General features: G+C 43.8%; 1 protein-coding gene across 3 annotated transcripts in view; it reads right to left on the bottom strand.

The window, feature by feature from the left end:
- smpd3 (sphingomyelin phosphodiesterase 3) overlaps positions 1 to 25,998 on the bottom strand; it is a 269,535-nt gene that overhangs the window by 28,816 nt on the left and 214,721 nt on the right. For all 3 annotated transcript variants that reach the window (XM_048546417.2, XM_048546418.2, XM_048546419.2), the window contains exon 3: positions 2,046 to 2,121. In XM_048546417.2, the coding sequence (XP_048402374.1) occupies positions 2,046 to 2,121 (76 nt within the window). The remainder of the gene's footprint in view (positions 1 to 2,045; positions 2,122 to 25,998) is intronic.

Genomic DNA, 25,998 nt, shown 5'->3' with positions numbered 1-25,998 from the left:
GAGTGGTGCACAACAGAGCACATTAACGAATAGTACTGGGAATGCCTGACTCTCAGGCAGTTGTATTCGATCCCAATAATCAATTTTGTTCATTCTGTGTTTAGACGTTTGTTGATAATACCCAATCTTGGCTTACACATTCTCAACCATGAAGGCGCAATGAGTTGAGTGGGAGCATCTGCCTGTTTCATCAATTCAGAAAGTCCTTTGAATAATACAAGCTGAAAACAAATTTTAAACACTTGAAGAATGATCCAGAGCATGAAAGACAAGAGGTACAGTTCAGGGAAATAAAAAACTGCCTTGTGCATTTCTGAAGGTTAAAGTGAGCTGTCAGACATCTGGCGATCAATCTGTTGAGACTGGGGATAAAGACAAATTAACTAGCTTCTACAAACTTAATCCAGGAGAAAAACACTTAATGCTCCATCATATCACTTGTGCACATTCAACTGGATAGCAAAAGAAGATGGGGAGTTGATGATGATGTGGAGAATTTGTGGGATATTTGTCCAGGAAGGTGTAGGGTAGGGGTGGTTGCTGGCCAGGGCAAGCTGGGAATTTGACAAAAGAGAATTTGCATGGATGTGAGGAGTTAGACCATGAGACCATAAGGCATAGGAGTGGAAGTAAGGCCATTCTGCCCGTCAAGTCCACTCCGCCATTTAAATCATGGCTGACGGGCATTTCAACTCCACTTCCCTGCACTCTCCCCGTAGTCCTTGATTCCTTCTGAAATCAAGAATTTGTCGATCTCTGCCTTGAAGGCATCCAACGTCCCGGCCTCCACTGCACTCCGTGGCAATGAATTCCACAATTCCACCACTCTGGCTGAAGAAATGTCATCTCATTTCAGTTTTAAATTTACCCCCTCTAATTCTAAGGCTGTGTCCACGGGCCCTAGTATCCCTGCCAAACAGAAACAACTTCCTAGCGTCCACCCCTTCCAAACCATACATTATCTTGTAAGTTTCTATTAGATCTCCCCTCAACCTTTTAAACTCTAATGAGTACAATCCCAGGATCCTTAGCCGTTCATCATACGTTAAACCTACCATTCCAGGGATCATCCGTGCGAATCTCCGCTGGACACGCTCCAGGGCTAGTGTGTCCTTCCTGAGGTGTGGGGCCCAAAGTTGGACACAGTATTCTAAATGGGGCCTAACTAGAGCTTTGTAAAGCCTCAGAAGCACATCGCTGCTTTTATATTCCAACCCTCTTGAGACAAACGACAACATTACATTCGCTTTCTTAATCACGGACTCTACCTGCAAGTTAACCTTTAGAGGATCCTGGACCAACACTCCCAGATCCCTTTGTACTTCTGCTTTGTGAATTTTCTCACCATTTAGAAAATAGCCCATGCCTGTATTCTTTTTTCCAAAGTGCATCGTTTGACAAGAGAGTTGGTGAAGGTAGGAGTTGGTCTGGTGGGAAGGGAGAATGGGAGAGTGGCCACAGTATGGGCAGCTGATGCTGTTGCTTTTTTGAGAAAGGGAAGATAAAACATGGAGAGCTCATGATGCGGGGTGTTGGCATGGTCAAGAGGAGTCAAGGAAGGCATGGAGCATTAGCAAAGGTAAGAGTTGTTATGAAGTGTGGGGGAGTTTGCAAAGAAGTTGGGGCAACAGGGTACGTTCTCTTGAAAGATGGTTAATTCAATAGAGTTAGAGAAGGAAGGGTGCTTGGAGAGAGTTGTGTTATTGGATGGCATGGGCAGTTGGAAGGGTTAGCATGGTGGGGTTCTGAGGATTTTGTTAGGGAAGGGTGGGTGGGTGGAGCATTCTCGGATAGTTGGAAGGGAGTTAGTGAAGGTGGAAGTAGTTAGAGAAAGGAGAGAAGCTTGGAGTTGGTGAATTTGAGAGGGTCAGAACAGTTTGCTAATTTGGGAAAGGTTGTTTCCTGAAGAAATATACTGGTTGACTCTTCTTTTCTGTTGAAAAAGATCAAATAAATTAAATGAAAAAGAACAATGTTCTAAAATTAAGCAAAGTCAGGGGGTTAGCAGATAAAGGAACTAATTAATCAGATCAAAGTAGGTTTACCTGCCAGAGCTTGCAAATGAGTGCAGGAAACGTAACCCACAATCCTTTGGTCCTGAGGCGTCGTTCCAACTTGCACCTTTGAGGATCAATGGAAGAACAATTAAAAGGGTCTCACTGGTAACAGTTCTCTCTCTATTAATTAAATTGTCTACAGAAGGAGATAGACATTACAGCATATAATCTGAAGTATGGGGAATGAACTTTTATTTTGTTCATTCGCAGGATGGAGATATCAATAGCCAGGCCAGCATTTATTGTCCGTGAGAAGATGGCAATGAGCTGCCGTCTTGAACTGTAGATCTATCCCAAGAGTGCTGTTAGGGAGAGAATTCCTTTACCTAGTATCAGATGAAGGAAAGAGATGAAGGAAAACACAATAGTTCCAGGTCAAAATGGGGAACTTGCAGGAAGTGGTGTTCCAATGCATCTGCTATCCTCGTCTTGCTAAGTGGTAGAGATCATAGGTTAGGAAGGTATAATCAGAGGAACCTTGTTGCAGTATATCTTGTAGATGATACACTCTGCTGCTGTTGTGCATCAATATGGAAGCAGTGTGTCACCCCACAAAATCCATTCTGATGATAATAGGCTATTTAAGTGCAAATTGACTTGTTGAATCGAGAGGGCTCTTTGAAAAGAATTGGAGTTTTTCCACTAGTCTAGATTCAGCAAAATGTCTAATAAGTACATAAACTAGATGCACTTCACACAACAGTAGAAAACACTAGATAATGAAATGTAAGGCTGGATGAACACAGCAGGCCCAGCAGCATCTCAGGAGCACAAAAGCTGACTTTTCGGGCCTAGACCCTCACTATCCAGTTTATTGACATGGCAGACATCAGTCCCAAGATGGTATGATACTGTGCTTTGGAGCTCCAGGCTGAGGCAGTATAATTCAATATTAATCAACTTCAACTGTGTCTGATAGCCCATCATATTTGAAAAGATCAAGATATCAGCGAATAGGGCCAGAACCGTCTCAACTCACTCTTGATGACTGTGTACAAAGTAAAATCATCCACGTAACTAACATCAGAGACAAAAACAAAGCATTGAATCCCAGCATACATTATGAAACTAAACCTTCTCTGTTGCTTCCCTCTACCCCTTAACAGGCCTAGTGTTATTTGCATGGAGTTGTGGGGAGTCTGAAACCCTCTGCCTCATTTCAGTTGATAGGAATATTCCAGGACATGAATTCGACAATCATAATGGAATTGATGTGAGGGAGACAATAGTCATTCAGTGTGTAGAAATATTTTGTCCTGAGCCACATTTTTCACTACCCATGAGACCCACATTATCCAGACGCAATGGCCAAAGTTCATGCTTACTCTCAATTTTCCTAGTGATTACTGGTGTATTTATAATGGTCAAAAAGCATCAGTGAGTATTGAAATAGGCAGTAATATTTCTGCGTGCATTTCCTTTGTAATGGGTTGGAGTTTTGTTAACAGCAGAACGGGGTTTCCATCACTTGAAGGCAGAGCGCCTGAACATTTGGAGTTGCTTGAGTTTTGGTTAATATTTAATACAGTCTGTACTTTGCCTCAGGCCTGTATACTTTCTCCTCCCCCCTGCATATGTCAGGCATACAAAGTACACAAATCTCCACACAGTCAAATGTAAGTAATTTTTCAAGTGTTGTGTGGATATGAAATGGTAGCAAAGAGACTATGATTATTTTCTTCAAGAGTATATATACCGGAAAATATACAGGCTGATGGGCCTTGCTCTCTTTAGCAGAGTAAAGGTAACTCACTATAAAGCTGCTCAACAACATTATGTATATTGCTATATAACTGTATAGAGTTGCTGTTCATTGAACAAGATTGGTGTATAAGTTACTGAGTCACTATGATTTTCCAGAGTGCTTACTGTTCAACTAGGCAAAGATTTGCTCTTGCCTCTAATTAAAAATTTTGGCCCAGAAAAATGTTGTTGCAAATCTGCTTTGCATTTGTTAAATAAATGTCTATGTGGCTGTTCTGTAGGAGGGTGCATTGTTTCCATGTTGACAGTACATCACATCATCCTTTCCCTCCATCGGAGTTGGGCTCGCTTTAATTGCATTTAAAACAAGTTCACTACTGATGGGCTTGGTTTATTGGCTTCTATTACAGCGGAAGATGAGGGACAGGAATGAGCAAGGGCAATTGAGTAGAAGAGGGAAGAAGTGGGCATTTTACAGGAAGCTGGACCCATACTGGGTCTTCAAGAAGCATTTTCCCTCCCTTAACTTCACTGACAAACATTGGCTCAGGCACATTGACTTACAAAGGTGGTTGTCACCAAGTTATGCCAATGGTAGCATCCATTGCCTCACACTGCGGCATGGCTAGCATAGTCTGTGGGTGTTAAGGTCACGTGGCCAATATTTTCTTCCCCACCACAGCCACCTCAAGGGTAGAGTGTGGACTCAAAGTCTTATGAAGGATCTGACGGGCAGGGCCTTTCTGTTCAGCCAAGCTAAGTCTCTGTGCATGTTTGTAAGTTGTGGTAATAAGGCATTCCACCAATAGAAGTTAATAATCTGGGTGAGAAAACCATAGACAGGAATGGAATAATTGAGTAAGCCTGAAGGAAAGGAACATGTTTATTCTTGACTATCAAAATAAAGCCATCATTCACGGTGTATATAGATTAGTGCCAGTCAGGGATGGACAGTTCCACAGACGAATCCATAGGTCTACTTTATTTTTATATCCAGAAGTGTTCTTACACACAACTGAACATGTTTTTTTTCCCCATTATCAAATCACTGTGACATTTTTACTATGCTTTTAGCTGTTGGCTGGCACCAGTAAACACCCTTGCAGCCAATTAGATATTGACATGCAAAGCCCATTATAGGCAATACAAGCCATCAAACATGAGGGCTCAGGGGAGAGACAGAAGGGGATAAACCAAAATGGAGTTGGAGGCAGAAATAAAACATTCACTACCCAGCAGTGGTCATCTCTTTCTGAAGAATTGAGAGCATTGATGGACGCCACATGCTCTCTCTCCAAGGACACGCAGGCACTAATGCAACCACAGAAGAGAGTCGGCATGTATGCTCCCCTCCAGAGTCCACAGCCCTGGACATGTTTATAGCCAGCCTGGCCAGGTGCAAGCCCACGAGGAGGTCCTCAAACCTGTCCACACCCATCAGTAGCAGATGCCCAAATATCAGAAGCATGGAGCTGAAGTGCAACTGAAAACACAACAAAATGCTTTGCAAATAACTCAAAAGGAGGTACAATCATTCACAACCAATAAAAATAGTGTGTCTGCCTGTTTTAAATTTTTATTTTGTTTTGGGTCTTTTTTTTAATATACAAATGGTTCAAATGATGAGCTCGAGCTGGGAAAGCTACATTGGTGTTTCCACACTACATTGATGATCCCATATTACGTTAGGGTTTCCCACCCTCCCTCCTCCTCTGACCGAAAAAGAGGGGCTCTGTGAGGAGGATGACTGGCAAAGTAAAGGTGTACGAGGCAGCAGCCATTAAGAAAGTGGGCCAGTGTTAGAGTGGAAGTGCTGAGGCCCTTGCCCTTGAGGAGAATGACAGGAGTAAGGGCTCTTAAACTCTCTTTCTGCCTAAGGCAATGGGGATGGCAGCTACGTCAGCAGCATGTTCTTCTTGCAGGATGTGGGAGACCAGGGAGACTTCCAGTGTCCCTGATGGCTACACCTATGAAGAAGTGTAGCCAGCTGCAGCTCCTGGCAGGGTGCAGTGAACATCATTGATAAGAGCTACAGGAAGTGGTTGCTCATAAGGTGCAGGCTGCAGGTAGCTGGGTGACCACCAGAAGAGCTATGGGGGGAAGGCAGATAGTGCAAGGTTCCCTGTGGCCATTGCCCTCAATAGTTGGTATAGCGCTTTGGAAACTGTTGTGGGGGGGCAGTGGTTTGGGGCTGGTAGTTGTGGTGATGGGGGAATGACCTTTCAGGGACTAGCTGCAGCAGTCAGGTCAGTGGCACAGTGACTGGCTCCGAGGGTCAGAGGGAAAGGGTGCAGTCAAGACAGAGCGATACTGATAGGAAATTCATTTGTGAGGGGGACAGGCAGGAGTTTCTGTGTCTGCAGAAGAGACACCAAGATGGTGTGTTGCCTACTGGGTGCCAGGGTAAAGGCTGTCTCTGAGCAGTTGCGGAACATCCTGAAGGGGAAGGGTGAACAGCCAGAAGTCATTGTGCGCATCAGTACAAATGACATAGATAGACAAAGGGATGGGGCTCTGCGAAATGCATATTGGGAGTTGGGTAAGAAGTTAAAAAGCAGGGCCTCGATCTCCAGATTACTCCCAGTGCCACACTCCAGTGAGTATGGAAATAGAAAGATATGCCAGATGAAAGCATGGCTGAGGATCTTGTGTAGGGGGCAGGGTTTTCAGTTCTTGGATCATTGGGATCTTTTCTGGGGTAGAGGTGACCTGTACAAGAGGAAGGGCTGCACTTGAACTGGAGGGGGTCCAATATCAATGCTGAGAGATTTACTAGTGTTACCTGGGAGGATTTCAACTAGTTTGGCAGCAGGGTGGGGGTCTGAATAAGAGAGGGGCCATTCAGAAGTCAGGGGAAAATACATTAGCCATCGAGAACAAGGTTATTATTCAGGATAGCCTGGGGCACAGTAAAGGGAGGGAAAAGGTTTCTGATCCGAAGTGCATTTATTGCAATGCACGAGGCCTGGCAAGTGAGGCAGATGAGGTCAGAGCATGGACTGGCTTTTGGGGACTGGGATATTATAGCCATGACAGAAACATGGTCGAGAGAAGAGCAGGACTGGCAGCCAGTGTTCCAGGATATAGCAGCTGCAGGTGTGACAGCAGTACAAGGAAGTGAGGAGTGGAGTTGTCCGTTTGATCACAGAGGACATAACAACTGTGCTTAGAGAGGATATTCTTAAGGGGTCATCAAATGAGACCATATGGTTCGAACTTAGAAACAAGAAGGGGACAGTCACTCTGTTGGGACTGTACTATAGACCTCCCAAAAGCCAGCGGGTACGAGAGAAGCAGATGTGTTAAGAGATAGCAAATACCTATAGGAATTATAGAGTAGTACTGGTTGGAGATTTTAATTTCCCCCGTATTCACTGGAAAAGGCCTGGATGGGGTGGAATCTGTCAACTGTATCCAAGGACGTTTCCTAAATCATTATGTAGAGGGCCCCAGATAACAAAGTGTGAAGCTGGATGAACATAGCAGGCCAAGCAGCATCTTAGGAGTGCAAAAGCTGACGTTTTGGGCCTAGACCCTTCATCAGAGAGGGGGAGTGGGGAGAGGGTTCTGAAATAAATAGGGAGGGGGGGGCGGACCAAAGCTGGATAGAGGAGAAGATAGGTGGAGAGGACAGTATAGGTGGGGAGGTAGGGAGAGGATAGGTCAGTCCAGGGAGGACGGACAGGTCAAGGAGGCGGGATGAGGTTAGTAGGTAGGAAATGGAGGTACGGCTTGAGGTGGGAGGAGGGGATAGGTGAGAGGAAGAACAGGTTAGGGAGGCAGGAATGAGCTGGTCTGGTTTTGGGATGCAGTGGGGGAGGGGACGAGCTGGGTTGGTTTTGAGATGAAGTGGGGGAAGGGGAGATTTTGAAGCTTGTGAAGTCCACATTGATACCATTGGGCTGCAGGGTTTCCGAGCGGAATATGAGTTGCTGTTCCTGCAACCTTCGGGTGGCATCATTGTGGCACAGCAGGGGGCCCATGATGGACATGTCATCTAAGGAATGGGAGGGGGAGTTGAAATGGTTCGCGACTGGGAGGTGCAGTTGTTTATTCTGAACCGAGCGGAGGTGTTCTGCAAAGCGGTCCGCTTAGCTTCCCCAATGTAGAGGAAGCCACAACGGGTACAGTGGATGCAGTATACCACATTGGCAGATGTGCAGGTGAACATCTGCTCGATATGGAAAGTCATCTTGGGGCCTGGGATGGGGGTGAGGGAGGAGGTGTGAGGGCAAGTGTAGCACTTCCTGTGGTTGCAGGGGAAGGTGCCGGGTGTGGTGGGGTTGGAGGGGAGTGTGGAGCGGACAAGGGAGTCACAGAGAGAGTGGTCCTTCCGGAAGGCAGACAAGGGTGGGGATGGAAATATGTCTTGGGTGGTGGGGTCGGATTGTGGATGGCAGAAGTGTCGGAGGATGATGCGTTGTATCCGGAAGTTGGTGGGGTGGTATGTGAGGACGAGGGGGATTTGCTTTGGGCGGTTATTGAGGGGGAGGGGTGTGAGGGATGTGTTACGGGAAATGTGGAGACACGGTCGAGGGCGTGGAGATGTCCAGTGTTGCACCATCCCGTGTAGGGCCCTACATGGGACGGTGCAACACTGGACCGTCTCTTAGGAAACAAGGTCAGGCAAGTGACGGGAGTGTCAGTCGGAGAGCAGTTTGGTCCAGTGACCATAACTCTCTTAGTTCTAACATAGTTATGGGAAAAGATAAGACAGGTCCGCAGGTTAAGGCGCTAAACCTGAGCAGGCCAATTTTGGGGCCATTAAGCAGGATCTACCAGAGGTTGATTGGGGGAGTCAGTTTGAAGGAAAAGGAATGACTGGCAAATGGAAGACTTTTAAAAGTGTGATAAGAAGAGTGCAGGGATAGTACGTGCCTGTTAGACTGAAGGGAATAGCTCGCAGGTTCAGAGATCCCTGGCTGATATTGAGGCTCTGGTCAGGAAAAAGAAGGAGACACACATTGGGTTTAAACTATCAGGCTCAATTGAATCCCTAGATGACAATGAAAAGTGTAGCAGCATGCTCCAAAAGGAAGCTAGAAGAGCAAAAAGAGGGTATGAGATTGGTCGGGCAGATTAGGTTAAGGATAATTCCAAGAGATTTCACATATATATCAGGAGTAAAAGGGTGGCTAGAGAGAGAATAGGTCCCCTTAAAGATCAGCGTGGCAGTCTATGTGAGGAGCCACAGGAAATGGGGGAGATTTTTAATGAATATTTCTCCTTGGTGTTTTACTGAGGAAAGAATCACGGATGCGATGGAAAGGGGAAAGATCTATGAAGAGTCTGAAGGGGAACTTCTTTATACTGAGAGTGGTGCGTGTATGGAATAGGCTGCTGGAGAACATGCTTGAGGCAGGTATAATAGCAACCAAATGCGGGTATTTGGAACTATCTAAGTGGGCACCATTGCCAGCATGTACCAGTAGGGATAGATGCCAGTATGTACAGGCAGAATTGTGCTGGCTAAGGAAACAGCAAGTTCTGGAGAACAAGCCTTCAGTTTTGTTGCCTGAATGTTGTCAGGGTTGTACCTCCAACTATTTCTTGATATCATGTGGAATGAATCAAGTTGGCTGAAGACTGCTTTTGTAATGCTGGGGACCACAGGTGGAGGCCAAGATGGGCCATCCATGTGGCGCTAGTGGCTGAAGATCCTGTGAATACTTTAGCCTTATCTTTTGTGCTGATATACTAGACTCTTCCATCATTGAGAATGAAACTATTTGTGGAGTTTTCTGGTTCAGTGAATTGTTTAATTGCCTACCAACACTCACAATTGGGTATGGCAGAACTGCAGAGCTTAGTTCTGGATCATTGGTTGTGGGATCACTCAGCTCTATCATTTGCTGATTCTATTATTTGGCCTGCAAGTATTCCTGTTTGGTAGCTTCACATCTAATTGTTTGATAGGCACGGTGCTGCTGCTGGCTTGCCTTCCTCGACTCTCTATTGAATCAGGTAATGGTTGAGTGGGGGATATGCCGGGCCATGAGATTGTAGACTATGTTGCAGTCCTGTCGCTATTAACGGCCCACAGTGCTTTATTGATGTCCAGTCTTGAGTTGCTAGATCTGTTCAAAGCCTGTCCCATTTAGCACGGTGACAGTAACACAGAACGTGATGGAGAGTATTCTCAATGTGGAGGTGGGACTTTGTGTCCACAAGGACTGTGTGGTGGTCACTTTTACTGATACTGTCATAGACGGATGCATCTGCACCTGGCAGATTGTTAAGGATTAAGTTCAGTATGTTTTTTCTCTTTTGTTGGTTCCCTTACCATCTGCTGAAGTCCCAGTCTGGCAGGTTATGTCCTTTAGGACCCAATCATCTTGATCTGTAGTGCTGCAACCAAATCACACTTGGTGGCGAGCACTGAAATCCCCAACTCAGAGTACATTTTGTGCTGTTGCCATCCTTGGTGCTTCCTCCGAGAGTTGCTCAATAGGGAGAAGTACTGAATTATCAGTCAAGGGAGGATGGTACGTGGTAATCAGCAGGAGGTTTCCTGATGCCAGGAGTCATCATGAGGTTTGTAATCAATGTTAAGGGCAACTTCTCAACCCTCAGAGCAAGTCCCTCTTAACTGTAAACCACTGTGTTACCACCTTTGCTTTTGAAGCCCAGCATGTAGGACAGGACATATTTAGGGATGGTGATGGCGGTGTCTGGTACATGGGTTGTTGGGAATAATTCTGCAAATACAATGATGTTAGGCTATTGCTGGACTAGACTGAGGCAGCTCTCCCGATTTTGACACTAGCCCCAGATGTTAGTATGGAGGACTTTGCAAAGTTGTCAGGGCTGCTTCTGCTATTGTCATTTCCGGTGCCTAGGCCAATGCTAGATGACCTACATAGTTTTATTGCTTTGTTTCATATCTATTGTTACAATGGGATGGCTTGCTAGGCCATTTCATAGGGAAGGTGAGGGCCAACCACATTACTGGTGTCAATTATGGGCCAGACCAGGTGAGGATGGTGGATTTCCTTCTCTGAAGGACATTTGGACAGTATGCTTCAGTAATTTTCAACTTTAAATGTTTCTTGGGCTATATACATGGCATGAAATGTATTTTGTAAATGAATTCATTAAGACTATTATAAACATATTAATTATATATTATTTGGGAAATAAGTTGAATTTTATTGCTTGTTCTGTATTACTAAAGTCAAAATGTTTTATAATGTATTTTCTTAAATTTTAAGAACAAAATATATTTTTGGAAAACATGTTCAAGAGCATCTTGGCCTTTAATTTTGTTTTACAGGTGCTTTCCAGGATGCAGCTCATGTTCTAATCAACATTTTCGAAACTGGAGTTAATTGTTCTGTCAGGATGATGGCCAAGGTAATCTACATAGGGAGGATTCCCTATACCTCCATAGCATAACAGAAAGGAGAAATATTCTGGTCAATACTCCCCCATCAGCCAATTACATGACAAACAAATCATTTGATGATTATTGAATTGTGAAGTTAACTCTTTTTCCTCTCTTTTCTGGACCATTTGAATGTTTCCACTATCTTCTGATTTTATTTTTAGTCATTGCTATCTTTGTTACTTGTGGAAGCAGTGTTTGAAAAATGCCAGTTACATTTTCGTCACTGTGATTGTAACCGATTGTGTGAAGTTTTTTATAGAATCAAAGGGTGATTATGGTAGACAAAGAGGCCATTTTAACCCGTCAGATCCATTCTGTACCTAAAGCATCGAAATCAGTCGCATTAACACATTCTCTCACGGTGGCCCTGGGAGTTTATTTCCTCAAATGCCCACGTTTTCCTTTTGAAATCATAAATTGTTCCCGCTTACATGTTCTGTGTTAAAAAAAGTTCTCCTTCTCAGTCCACTTCAACCTTTCAATCAAAATCTTTCAGGTGTGTTCTGCAATCCTTGTACAGTCAGCTAATGGGAACAATTTTTCTTTGTTTACATGCCACAATTTTGCATGCCTTTACAAATTCTTCATCAATCTGCTTTGCTCCAAGGAGATCAATTTTCGATCCTCCAACTTTGCCTTGTATCTACAGGGAATATCGCTTCTCTGTGAAAAATATAATCCGCTATTTGTCGGCACACATTCTACCCATGACCCTTCTCAGTTGATTAATATCATCTCACTGCTACACATCTAAGTATAATGTCGTCGGTGAATCTTAACATTTTACTCTCTACCCAACATCCAAGTTATTGATATATACACGTGTTTAATTGAAGATAACACTCAATCTAGAAGTGAATACCACCATATGTTATCCTTTTAGCTTTCCTTTCTATCATTAAACCAATTACCTTTTCCCCAGGTTGATACTAATCCTTCTATTCTATTTCCCTCAGTTTTAATAATGTGGGAAATTGTAATATCTACTACATTCACTTTATTGTTTCATCAAAAAATTCAATTAATTAATCAAATCCACATAAGATTTGTTTAATTAATTTAAAACTTTCCAAATGACTATTGATTTATTTTCTCCCTGATTATTGTTTATAAAACCTTACCCACCACTGACTTTGAACTGACCAGCCTGCAGTTGCCAGGCATGTCACAACATCCTTTCTTGAATAAGGAGCTATGACCATTTGTCACTTTTTAATCCCGTAGGACCTTACATATATCTAAGGAAAATCTGAAGACTGTGGCAAGCTATTTTGCTGTCGCCATATGCATATCTTTCAGTAACTGTGGGATGTCCAAAGGCACTATACAGAAATTCTTTCAAATGCAAATGCCATTAATTCAGCACATTTATTGCAATTATCGTATAACAGTTTAGATTTATAATTTTTAATAAAAGAAAGGGATAGTTTTATTTTACCATTGAATATTGTTAAGGTCTAACATGTTTCAGCTATCTCAAAGCTTTTGCTCCACTATTAATTGCTGAAATGATAACTTATCCTTTGTGTGAGTGGCAATGAATTCAGAAAACCCAATATTCCAGCTCAGAATTCTGGTCCCTAGCAACTAATTCCATTTTCTCATTAAGGAGCAATTGAATGCGTCATTTCCATCACCAAATGCAATGAGGCACACAGAAGCACAAAACTTCAAATGTCAGATTGATTCTTGCCAGATGAGTCTGTGTCGTGACCTTTTCTTTTTCATTTTAGAGACTGCTGCCAATCACAGATTAATTATAGCCTTTTGTGAAGAAGGAGGTAGGGGTCAGACTAGAACCTGCCCATTGCACAGCTACTGTCAGATGTCTCAATCAATACAGTGGAAAGAAGAGAGAGATTCCAGAGCTAAGGAAATGGTCATTTGCTCACCTTTGTCTTTTAAAAATAGAAGAGACTGTGCAGTTGTGTGACTGCATGCATTCTTTGGCAATTGTATGTCTTATAAAGTCTTACTATAAGACATGGAAACAGACTCTTTGGTCCAACCAGTCCATGAGGAATATAATCCCAAACTAAACTGTCCCACCTGCCTGCTCCTGGCCCATATCCCTCCAAACCTTTCTATTCAGGTATCCACCCAAATGTCTTTTAAAACATTGTGACACTTCCTCAGGAAGATCACTCCATGCATGAACTACCCTCTGTGCAAAAAAATTGCCTATCATGTCCTTTTTAAATCTCTCTCCTCTCCCCTTAAAAATGTGCCCCCTAGTCTTGAAATTCCCCATCTTAGGGAAAACACAACTATCATCAACTCTATCTACACCTTTCACTATTTTATAAACTTCTGTCAGGTTGCCTCTCAATCTCCAGTGAGAAAAGACCCAGCCTATCCAGCCTTTCTTTATAACTCAAACACAGCAACATCCTGGGTAAATCTCTTCTGAACGCTGTCCAGTGATAATATCCTTCCTAATACTGAACCCCAGAATTGGACACAGTATTCCAGAAGAGGACTCACCAATGTCCTGTACAACCTTAACATACGACCCAACTCCTTTGTTTTGTGTGTGTTTATATGTGTGTGTGTTTATGTGGTATTTTGATGCCAGCATGTATGCAATTTCTTTCAAAGGTGTCAAATTTGAAAGTGTCACCTATCTATAGTGCAAAAACCAATGATTGGCCAAGAAATTGCTTGTTGGATGAAATGTCCTGTTGTTTAGAAATAGACAAATCAGATCAGCTCCACACTCTTCCCAGCCCCTGGAATTTTGGATTCTTGGTTTTCATACTCAGGAACCTAATCTTAACTTTACTTTGTTAAAACAACATTCCTCTAATTGTCAGTACTCTTAAGCAACAGCTCTTGCACTTTCACCCTCCACATACCCTATCACAACTCTCATGCATGAACCAGTTTTACATTCGGTCAACTGAGGGTCCCCATTATCCCAAATGTAGTAATTGCAGTATCCCAAACTCTAGCTTCCTGTCTCCTTACAAGTCTCCTCAAGTTTTTATGGTCTCTGACCCCCAAGTATTCATTTAACATTAGTCTATCCGATTAGTTGCTTTTAAATGGTATCAGCTTCAGGGAGTCAGTGCTGTTGTATTCCATAACAATCCACTTCCTTTCCACCATTCCTTCTCAGGTTGTTTCTCCAACATCCACATCTTCCAATTTCCAACCTGAAAACCCAACCTCTATCCTGTCCAATTTCTCCTGCTGCAACTCTAATGCCCAAGGAATGCTTTTCCAAATGATGTGATTTCTGGATAGATATGTCAGTATATACAAAAGCCACGTTAAGTCATCAGGCACACGCAAGAGAGGTAGGAGAAACTGACAGAAAGTGAGCCCAAAGTAGCGAGCAAAAGACTGAGTAATATGATGTTGTAGCAATCAGGAGCAGGATCCCTCGAGATTTCCATCCCTTTTGCTTCAGTCATAATAAGAACATTTAAAAAGTAACAAGTTGAAAAGAGAAAATAGTGGAAATACACAGCAGGTGCTTCAGAATCTGTAAAAACATCAATGTTTTCTTTGGGAGATAAGAAGGATGCTGAAGGAGTAATCTTCTGTTTTACAGCTCTTGTACTCCAATTAGAACTGGATTCACTGATCAAGGGCAGAATTGAACTTGCATCCTCTGTGACTGACATAACTTGCATCATGCCAAATGGGCATTAACTTAACAAGTCACATCTGGGGTTGATATAGGCGATGCATTCAAGCCTTGTTTCAAAGTGAGTTAATAAGTGTATTGTGCATATTTTTCACAGCATTGAAGTACAAGTGAAAATAACATTGGCGTTGCCTGTTCCAAAAGAGTTAATTGGATGCCTGAAACTTGTAACATTTCCAGTATACATTACCACACAATGTAGTGCAAAGACCCTTGGGGTGCTGATGAAAGTTACCAAAGGCAGCAATTCAGAACTAGCTCAGACATATCAATCCATGGAGTGATGCAGCAAGGAAGTAGGCAGTGAAGCATATCGAGGTTGTGGCAATTGGGTGGGCGAGAGGTGGAGAGGGTGGTTTAGGTGGGGGCACAGCGGGATTGGGTGCAGGAAGGGAGAGAGCAAGGGCAGCTGAGAGCTACCACCCACACCTTCCTGCTGATCCTCATCCAGCTGCCTCCCCAGTGATCACCATCTTGTGAGCTCCTTAGCATCATGACTCGCCTGTGCTTGCGGCCCTCTTCAGTCCTATGCCTCAGTAGGATGGGTGTTGGAGGTGTAGTACAGTCTCAGCCATAGTCTCACTTGTGGTGCTGCTGAGTACAGAGGAGTTGCCACCATCTGATAGAGGAGCAGTTCTCAGTGACCTGATTGTCACTGCTCGGCATCCTTGACCCCGGGGAAGGCCCACCTCTGGCCTATCAGCTGCCTGAAGAGATATGGCCAGCCCTAAACAAAACAAGATGGGGCTCTCACCAGCTCCTCAGCTGACTGTTGAAACCCACATCACCTCCACACAATTCTACTCAAAAATAAATTTATACAGTCAATTCATAGACAGTTTTGTGAAGGGAAGGTCGTGCCTCACAAACCTTATTGAGTTCTTTGAGAAGGTGACCAAACAGGTAGATGAGAGTAAACAAGTTGATGTGGTGTATATGGATTTCAGCAAGGCGTTCGATAAGGTTCCCCACAATAGGCTATTGTACAAAATGCAGAGGAATGGAATTTTGGGAGACATAGCAGTTTGGATTGGAAATTGGCTTGCTGAAAGAAGACAGAGGGTGGTAGTTGATAGGAAATGTTCATCCTGGAGACCAGTTACTAGTGGTGTACCACAAGGGTCGGTGTTGGGTCCACTGCTGTTTGTCATTTTTATAAATGACCTGGATGAGAGCGTAGAAGGATGGGTTAGTAAATGTGCAGACGACACTAAGGTCGGTGGAGTTGTGGATATTGATGAAGGATACTGTAGGTTGCAGAGAGACATAGATAAGCTGCAGAGCTGGGCTGAGAGGTGGCAAATGGAGTTTAATGCAGACAAGTGTGAGGTGATGCACTTTGGTAGGAGTAACCAGAAGGCAAAGTACAGGGCTAATGGTAAGATTCTTAGTAGTGTAGATGAGCAGAGAGATCTCGGTGTCCAAGTACACAGATCCTTGAAAGTTGCCACCCAGGTTGACAGGGCTGTTAAGAAGGCATACGGTGTTTTAGCTTTTATTAATAGAGGGATCGAGTTCCAGAACCAAGAGGTTATGGCGAAGTTGTACAAAACTCTGGTGCAGCCGCACTTGGAGTATTGTGTACAGTTCTGGTCACTGCATTATAAGAAGGATGTGGAAGCTTTGGAAAGGGTGCAGAGGAGATTTACTAGGATGTTGCCTGGTATGGAGGGAAGGTCTTACAAGGAAAGGCTGAGGGGCTTGAGGCTGTTTTCATTAGAGAGAAGAAGGTTGAGAGGTGACTTAATTGAAACATATAAAATAATCAGAGGGTTAGATAGGGTGGATAGGGAGAGCCTTTTTCCTAGGATGGTGACGGCGAGCACAACGGGGCATAGCTTTAAATTGAGGGGTGAAAGATTTAGGACAGATGTCAGAGGTAGTGTCTTTACTCAGAGAGTAGTAAGGGAATGGAACGCTTTGCCTGCAACAGTAGTAGATTCGCCAACTTTAGGTACATTTAAGTCATCATTGGATAAGCATATGGACGTATATGGAACAGTGTAGGTTAGATGGGCTTGAGATCGGTATGACAGGTCGGCACAACATCGAAGGCCAAAGGGCCTGTACTGTGCTGTAATGTTCTATGTTCTATAAAGTGGACGTCATTGACTGGAGAAATAAGCAGCAATTTCAAAATAACACCCAATTAGTATCCCGTTTTCACTTAAGCTTTGCATTGGACTGTGAGAAGCTTATTGGTTTCCAATCAATTGGATTAACATTGAGTCCTGATTATGTCATAGACATCCCCACAAGTTACTGGCACTTATATTCTTTTCCCTATCTTTTTATTGCCACCATTAGTTCCATAGCCCTAGCACATCACGTACCAATATCATCTGACTAAACTAGGCCCTACTTTCTTTCTGATGTCAATAGATCTTTTGCAATGCCGAACAAGCTGCTGCCGCCTCAGTTCCAGCACACACTGAAATTCTTACTACACTGATACCCTAGGCTACTCTTCAGTGCTCCACATTCCAATACTCTGTCCCAGTGCTGCCACCTCCTGTGATGTTTGCTCACGAGTAATGACAGACCCGATGCCTTTTCCTGTATTTGATGTTTCCAGAGTCATGGATGCTGTTGATAGCGGTCCCACACATAATGACCAGACTTAATTACTAGCTTGACCCCAGTAGAAAGCAAGATATTGAAGCTCTGCATTTATTGCCCAGCACTGTTAAGCCATTTATTTATTTATGTTATACGCTTTGCACAAACAGTATGACACCCCAGCCTCTTCCTAAGACAGCTTTCCAGCATTTCATCCCTAACCCCTTTCCCATTCAACACTGGATACTCCCTGTGTGTGCCCACAAATTTTCCTACCTATATTCATCTTTAAAATAAATCAGAAATAAAATGCGGTCACAGAACTAGCTCTTCAAAGCACCAATTAAAATAATACAGTACTAAATAAAAGAATTATTTACATAATTGTATAAAAACTGTATCGGACTTAAACAGTCACCATTGACCTGATTATCCAAGACTATGGCCCTCCATTGTTATAGAAAAGTATTTCCTGACTCATCATGAGCAAGTCCATGGGAGCTCCACGAGCATAAGTAATTAAAATGTGCTACATATATTAGCAATGGGGATTAGTGCTTTTTAACACCATTTTATATTCATGTAATTGTTTATTTTAACATGTTGTCATTTTCCACTGAGTGTTTGATAGTGATAATAGAGCCACATTTTTTGTGAGAGACTGCTGGAACAGCTGAGCAAAACACTGGCGCTTTTGCTTCCATTGCTGGGATTCTTCAGACTAGACCGCTTTATCTTCTCTAGATTATTTTAATGCAGTACTGTGCTGTGTCTGGCACTTACAATTAATCAGCTTATGACAGGTGTTAGAGACTGGCTCCACTGGCAGTTGATGGATCTTTCGAGGATTGTAGCTTTGAGTCACAGGAGTGTTAACCTGCACTCGCTTCTCCCAGTGGCTTATAGTGCTTTTACACATGATGGCTTTTCGACTGTGTGCTCTGAGGAGGGAAATAGTAATTTAATAAGGGTTCTGACTTCCCTCGGATAGCTCAAGATTAATTTACCTTGCAATGATTGAGCATTGGGTCTCATTAGACTGAGAAATGACAGTGTTCACAATGGCTCTGTTGGATGTACTGTAATCTCAAGCCCTCTGAGGTGAGTTAATGTACAAGTTGAGCCATCATAGTGAAGTCCTTCAACACTTGAAGAAGAGGTGATCAATTAGAGAACATCTATTCAGCAATTACAGACTGAATGATTAGAATAATTTGTTCCCTCTCTACTCATATTAACATTTGAGATGTTCCAGGAATTAATAGGAACTTCAAAATAACTGGTCATTCATTGAACGAGGCTCTGTCTGTCACAAACTGTCCTCATTCTGACTCATACGTTACTTTAAAGGGACATGTACTCTCTTGAAAATCTATGTCTTTTCATGCTAATTGGTCTATAAAAAAGTGGTAATTGCATTGATATGAATCATTTTACCATTAGCCTTTTGGTACCAACATTTTGAAAATGAGAGCATGAAAATAATAGACAGTTCCTTCACCCCAGAAAGGTTACCCTTATGTTTAATTATGGTGCTGACTTGTTAAGTGACACACACACAAAAACTTTCACTATGGTTTTACTCACAACCTATCTCCCTCACCCTACAGTTCATGTGCTCTCTTTTTCTCTCATCCTTATAATCTCTTCCTTGTCCTCATGCTTTCTATAAGTCTGTATTTTGTTCCCACTCTTGCTCCCATGTTCTCTTGCTCTATTTCTTCCTATTGTTCTTGCTATTTCTGTTTCTCTCTCTCTCATTCGTCTGTGTTCCACACAAGTCAACCTAAATCTGTCCTCATGTAACCATATCAACATGTTTGACGATTTGGTTTTCATGCACACTGATCCAGCTTGCTCTTAAATACACCAATACAATTCATCTCAATTATTCTGTGGTAATTAATCGCATGGTTGCACCACTCTGGCGAAAGATGTTCCTCCTGAATTCCTCATTTGCCTTGCTGATCACTTTTTAACATTAATGGCCACTGGTTTAGGTGTTTCCCACAAATGGAAACGTCTTAATGTCTACCCTACCAAGCTTTAAAACTAAATTTAAAGATTTCTATCACATCACTACTCAGCTTCTCCCTTTGAGAGAGCATAACCCCAGTCTGTTCAATTTTATTCACACTCTCACCAGCATGCTCTTGCAATTTTTCATGTTTCCATAGCTTTTCATCCTCATCATTATTGGTTCACACTTCTGCTGCCCCTTACCTTCAAGTCCTGTTTGGGCCAGTTAGTACTTATTTACTGAAAGATAGGAGGCTATATTTTAAACTAAGCCTCTTATCACAATTTGGATGGGTTGCTCAAATGCCTGTTGCACAACCAGCTGAGGTGTGAAAATGAAAACACAAGCCATGTCCCGAGCAGGACAAGGCACCAATCAGGACAAGAGCCACCTTGCCCAAGGTAAGTGCCAATGCTTCAAGCTAACTAATTGCATTAGTGACCAAGTGCAGGATGGAGATTTTATGGGTCCTGCAAAACATGCAATATGGTGGGCACAGTGATTTGATTAGGTCGAAGCTGATGTTTTGTTTTTTGGATGGTAGATTAAGCCTCATGTTGTTCTCTGGCAACATCCCACTTGTAACACATTTGCGTGCCATGAAAACCCATTACATGAAAATCTTTTGCGGTTACGTCCTATGTTAAAGTGGTGCACGAGAATCTCTTGGCACCTGGTTCTCTTTTGTTTAAAGGTGGAATGCAACAGTCAGCTTTGTGCAGTTCTGCCTAAGAGCAGTGGTTTTCTTTGACAGACTCTGCAACACGAAAGGTTGGGGGGGGGGTGGTGGGCGGTGGGATTCAGGAAGATCACAGCTTGTAGGGAGGCTTGGGACGAGCAAGAATGATTCACATGTGAAAAGGCTGTGGAGTGGCATCAGGGACATGGAGGCGTGGAAAAGAATCCAAGGGAGCAGAGAGGACGGGATAGGAGTTCATCGAATTGTAAACTAGGAAGGACCTGGTGTCCTAAATATGTTGGACAAGGGTAGTGGTAGGAAGGGAAAATGTGGGGCCTAAAAGGTATAATCAATGCTGTCCAACTGTGGGTACACAGTGGGTCCATCTCAGTGTGGTGGCTGACAGAGTCTGTATAGTGTTTTGAGTTCACTTACAACATTATAGTTATCCTGACTGAGAGTGATCCCAGACAATGTTCTCAACAATGCAGAGAAAAGGAGGGACAGTGACCCTTCCAGTTTATACAATATTATACAGCCTAATTGAAATTACTCCACAGAGGCTGGTATCCTGTCAGCAAGTCTCCCTTTATTTGCACAAGTATGTTACTTGGCACTGGTCCGGCTTTATTAGAGCCAGCTCTCAGAGTGAACAGGACCTTTAAACCTCCTGTTTATAAGGGTCAGCTAGGGCTCCCTGATTGGGCCAGGATAACAGCTCCAATCAGGGAACTCGCATTCTCAGTTCCATCTGGCTGATCTCATTACACACACGGCATCCCTCCTCCTCTAAATTGGGGGATGTAGGCCCATTAATTTTCTTGTAGCCACTCCTGGGGGTGTTTTTGCATCAGTCCAATTCTCCCGACTCAGCCTTAGTTATGGGTGGCTAGTCCCGGACCATAGCCCACCTCTTGCACCCGAAGTATCTCATAAGAAATTCATCCTGTTCTACAGGTGGTAATAGCACTGAGGCTGCGGCATTCACTGTGCCCAACTCAGACTCCGAGGTTTCCTTCAGGCTAGTTGGAGTTGGAGTACCCATGAGTTACAATGACCTTTCCAGCTATTCGGACAGGCTGGGTACGTTTTGCTTCTATGCCATTTGCGAGTTTGCAGGTTTCATGTAGTCCATGAGCTTGTTCAGGACTGCCTCACCCACCCTCAAACATTGTATGTCATGGAGCCCGACCTCGTGTCAGTCATGCCTCTTATTCACGCAGGACCATTTCCATCGTATGCAGCGCGAAACATTGTCACCTGAAAGTAAACTGTCTCCCTTGCTTAGAGGGGTCTTGTGTGCAGCAATGGCATTCCGGATTCCATTTCATCCGGCAACACCCCCCGCACCACACCCCCCCCAAAGCCTGGGAGGATTAGATTTAACCTGGTGTGGAATCTTCTGCCCAACAGCAACTCTGCCAGGGCTATCCTTGTAGTTCCATGAAGGGTTGATCCGATATTCGAATTGGAACAGGGACGGTTTGGGATTGAGTGAAGCTGTAGGCTGTTTTTTTAAGCCTGCCTTCAAAGTATGGACTGATCTTTCTGCCAAACCATTGGACAATGGATGGTATGGAGCTGTCCTTATACGCTGAATGTCATTCCACTTTAGGAAATACTTGAATTCCCTGCTGGTCAATGATGGCCTGTACTCTGTGACCAATACTTCCCGGAGTCTGTGTGTTGCAAAGAATGTGGGTTTTCTGTTGTCGTTGCTGTGTTTGATGAATGAACTCTATGCATGTCCAGCTACTTTCAGTCAGCATCCACAACGACTAAGAACGTTGAGTCTATGAAAAGGACGGAACAAACGTAACTGAGTCCAGAGTTTACCCATCATTTCCATGAATGTAGGGGAGCTGCTGTCTGTAATTTTGCCCAGATTGGTACTCTGGGCACAGCCCCACTAATGCAGCAATGTCTGCATCCCAATCCGAGCTATCAGACATAACCTCTTGCCAATGTTTTCATTTTTGACAGCCTTAGATGACCCTGAATAATTTCAGCCAGTATCTGATGGTGACCTTTGCTCAGGTCAATCACTCCCCATAGTGAAATACTGTCCTCTACGGTGATTGGTCTCACTAGGTCCAGAAAGGTTTCAGTTCTGGTTTTGATGGCCCTTTTGTTCCCCTCATCACCACCAGTTGTTTTAGTTTTGCCAGGACTGTATCTTCTTGTATTCACAGTCTGATATTGTCAACAGTGACCAGAGAGTCCAGAAAGTTTGAAACCAGAACGAACTCTTTCAGTGGCAGTATCAATGGTAGTGTATAGCCAGCGGGAGGCACCTCATTTGCTTCTTAGCCTCCCAGATGATATTCTAACTTGTAATCGTACGTACTTAGAAGGCGGGCCACCACTGAATTCAAACTGAAGCTACGGTTGGCCCAGCCTTTTCCTCTTTGAGTAGTCCTAGCAGGGGTTTGTGGTCTGTTACTATTACAATTTACATCCATGAAGGTATCAGAGAAACTTTCTCACACCAAAGATGACCACCAAATCTTCCTCCTCTATTTGGAAGTCAAAGTCAGCCAAAGTCTGGGAAGCACATGCTATTGGTCATTGTGCTCCACTGGGCCATCTGTGAGCCAACACTATCCTAATGTTGTACAGGAAGCATCCCATCTGCACCATATCTCACTTGGGATCATAAAGCACCAACACCTTAGATGATGGTAGCTGCTTCTTCACTTCTCTTAAGGCTACATCTTGGCTATGAGACCATTTCCAAGACTGATACCTTTTCAGTAGCAGATGTAAGGGTGCCAGGATGGAAGTAAGGTTGTGTATGAACTTTCCATAATAATTCACCAGTCAAAGGAAATACTTAAGTTCTGGTACAGACATAGGAGCTGGGGTATCTTTAATTGCCCAAACCTTATCTTTCAATGGGTGTAATCAGGTTTTATCAACTCTGTAGCCTAAGTAGATCACTTGGGATGTCTGGAATACACATGTTTCTCTTCTGTTCAGGATATGTCCTGAATGAGTCAATACAAATATCTTCACTCAAGTAGTATCATCTTTTGGGCTGTCCATTGACATATACTATAACTTGCGTGCTCCATTGGCTGCATCTTCCAATGATAAAGCCAATTGTAGTGCCTGTTTGAAGTCCAGTTGAGCTTAGGCCAGTGGGTGCTTTTGTATGGTTTTGTGAAGTTGGATAAAGTACTTGTGGATTAGGAGGCAGGAAGTTAGAAATCAGTGTTTGCAAAATGTTGTGGGGGAAGCATTATGTGGTCCCTTTAAAAGATCATGTGCTTTGTCTGTGCTTAGAGGTTTAAAATGGGTGTCTGTGAGCAGAGCTTGAAAGTTTGCAAGTACAGAGAGCACTTTAATTGAAACTTTTGTAATTAAAGGCCATATAGTTAGCAGGGAAAGCAGCAGGTTTTTACCATCACAACAACTACTGAAAGTAGCCAATTTTAACCAGGTACTCAGATACCAAAAACCTATTAAATTTAAAGTCTGATGGTTTTGACAACATAGGACCAAGCCTGTTGTAAGAAATATTGATATGTCACCAAGGGTATAAAAGAATGGCGCAGTTGGACAAAGATGCCAGAGCAAGATGCCATCCGCCAGAAATAATGGCCCTCAGCTCTCAAGAGAATTGCGAGCTCTCAGCCTCTATGTCATAGAGAAAGCAGCATCTAAATAACAATGGTACCAACTGCACAACTAGTTAATATTCCTGACAGAAGAATCGACAGAGAAGGCATTCCTGACAGGAGAAGAACATTCCGGAAGACTTGCAATCTGGCTGTAATTTCGAGAGGCTAAATTTTCTTATACACATATCTTAAAAAAAAGTGGAACTTGTATTTATTGAAATGGCATACCTTTAGAATTTTGCTTTATTTGGGAATAGTTAGTAGTTCAAAGGGACTTATTCAGTTGTTAATAGTTTAGTTAATTTGTTCACTGTTAGAGTTAGACAAATAAGTTGTTTCTAGTTGATTTTAAAACAGGTGTTCGGGATTTATTTTATATAACCGCTAGAAGTTGCTGAAAAGCAGGTTATACCACTTTTCAGTGATAATGGGAACTGCAGATGCTGGAGAATCCAAGATAATAAGATGTGAGGCTGAATGAACACAGCAGGCCAAGCAGCATCTCAGGAGCACAAAAGCTGACGTTTCGGGCCTAGACCCTTCATCAGAGAGGGGGATGGGGGGAGGGTTCTGGAATAAATAGGGAGAGAGGGGGAGGCGGACCGAAGAGGGAGAGAAAAGAAGATAGGTGGAGAGAGTATAGGTGGGGAGGTAGGGAGGGGATAGGTCAGTCCAGGGAAGACGGACAGGTCAAGGAGGTGGGTTGAGGTTTGTAGGTAGGAGATGGAGGTGCGGCTTGGGGTGGGAGGAAGGGATGGGTGAGAGGAAGAACACGTTAGGGAGGCAGAGACAGGTTGGACTGGTTTTGGGATGCAGTGGGTGGAGGGGAAGAGCTGGGCTGGTTGTGTGGTGCAGTGGGGGGAGGGGACGAACTGGGCTGGTTTTGAGATGCGGTGGGGGAAGGGGAGATTTTGAAGCTGGTGAAGTCCACATTGATACCATTGGGCTGCAGGGTTCCCGAGCGGAATATGAGTTGCTGTTCCTGCAACCTTCGGGTGGCATCATTGTGGCACTGCAGGAGGCCCATGATGGACATGTCATCTAAGGAATGGGAGGGGAATGGGTGGTGTGTGAGAACGAGGGGGATCGTCTTTGGGCGGTTGTGGCGGGGGCGGGGTGTGAGGGATGTGTTGCGGGAAATGCGGGAGATGCGGTCAAGGGCGTTCTCAACCACTGTGGGGGGAAAGTGCTCAAGGGCGTTCACCCCACCCCACCAACCTCCGGATACAACGCATCATCCTCCGACACTTCCGCCATCTACAATCCGACCCCACCACCCAAGACATTTTTCCATCCCCACCCCTGTCTGCTTTCCGGAGAGACCACTCTCTCCGTGACTCCCTTGTTCGCTCCACACTGCCCTCCAACCCCACCACACCCGGCACCTTCCCCTGCAACCGCAGGAAATGCTACACTTGCCCCCACACTTCCTCCCTCACCCCTATCCCAGGCCCCAAGAAGACTTTCCACATTTAGCAGAGGTTCACCTGCACATCTGCCAATGTGGTATACTGCATCCACTGTACCTGGTGTGGCTTCCTCTACATTGGGGAAACCAAGCGGAGGCTTGGGGACCGCTTTGCAGAACACCTCCGCTCAGTTCGCAATAAACAACTGCACCTCCCAGTCGCAAACATTTCCACTCCCCCTCCCATTCCTTAGATGACATGTCCATCATGGGCCTCACCCCATCCCCCTCTCTGATGAAGGGTCTAGGCCCGAAACGTCAGCTTTTGTGCTCCTGAGATGCTGCTGGGCCTGCTGTGTTCATCCAGCCTCACCTTTTATATACCACTTTTCATACTGCTTTTGCAAATTATCTGGTGAGGTGTTCCTCTTTGGGTATTTTGGTTCTGGTTCTCAGCCGGGTGGCCAACCTTTGCTTTATAACTATGGTTACATCATTAAATAGTCTTTCTGCATTTCATTAAGGGTTAAACCAAAGACACATGCCTCTGCCAGTCAGTTTAACTTTGTCAAAAATCCTGAAACAGATTCCCCTGGTTATAGAACTTTCAAGTAAATCTGACAGTGCCTCAGAATTAGAGGAGGGTTAGGGTCATAATATTCATTCAATGACAAACAGTCAGAAGAATTACTCATTGCTATTGATCTGCTGTAATGCTATTTGCTTAAAAAAAACACATTCTTTCCACATACTGGTCCCTGTCTTCAACTGCAGAATCAAACGAGTCAAGATTCTCAAATAACAGCATGATGCCAGAAATGCTTACCACAACTCAACTGTTGCAAGCAAATATCTTCAGGATCTCATTTCCTTTCTCTCTTGGTCACCGGAATAACACCACAGGCTGCT

Source organism: Stegostoma tigrinum, chromosome 16, assembly GCF_030684315.1.
Source record: "Stegostoma tigrinum isolate sSteTig4 chromosome 16, sSteTig4.hap1, whole genome shotgun sequence".
NCBI lineage: Eukaryota > Metazoa > Chordata > Chondrichthyes > Orectolobiformes > Stegostomatidae > Stegostoma > Stegostoma tigrinum.
This window is presented reverse-complemented; position numbering and strand designations above follow the sequence as displayed.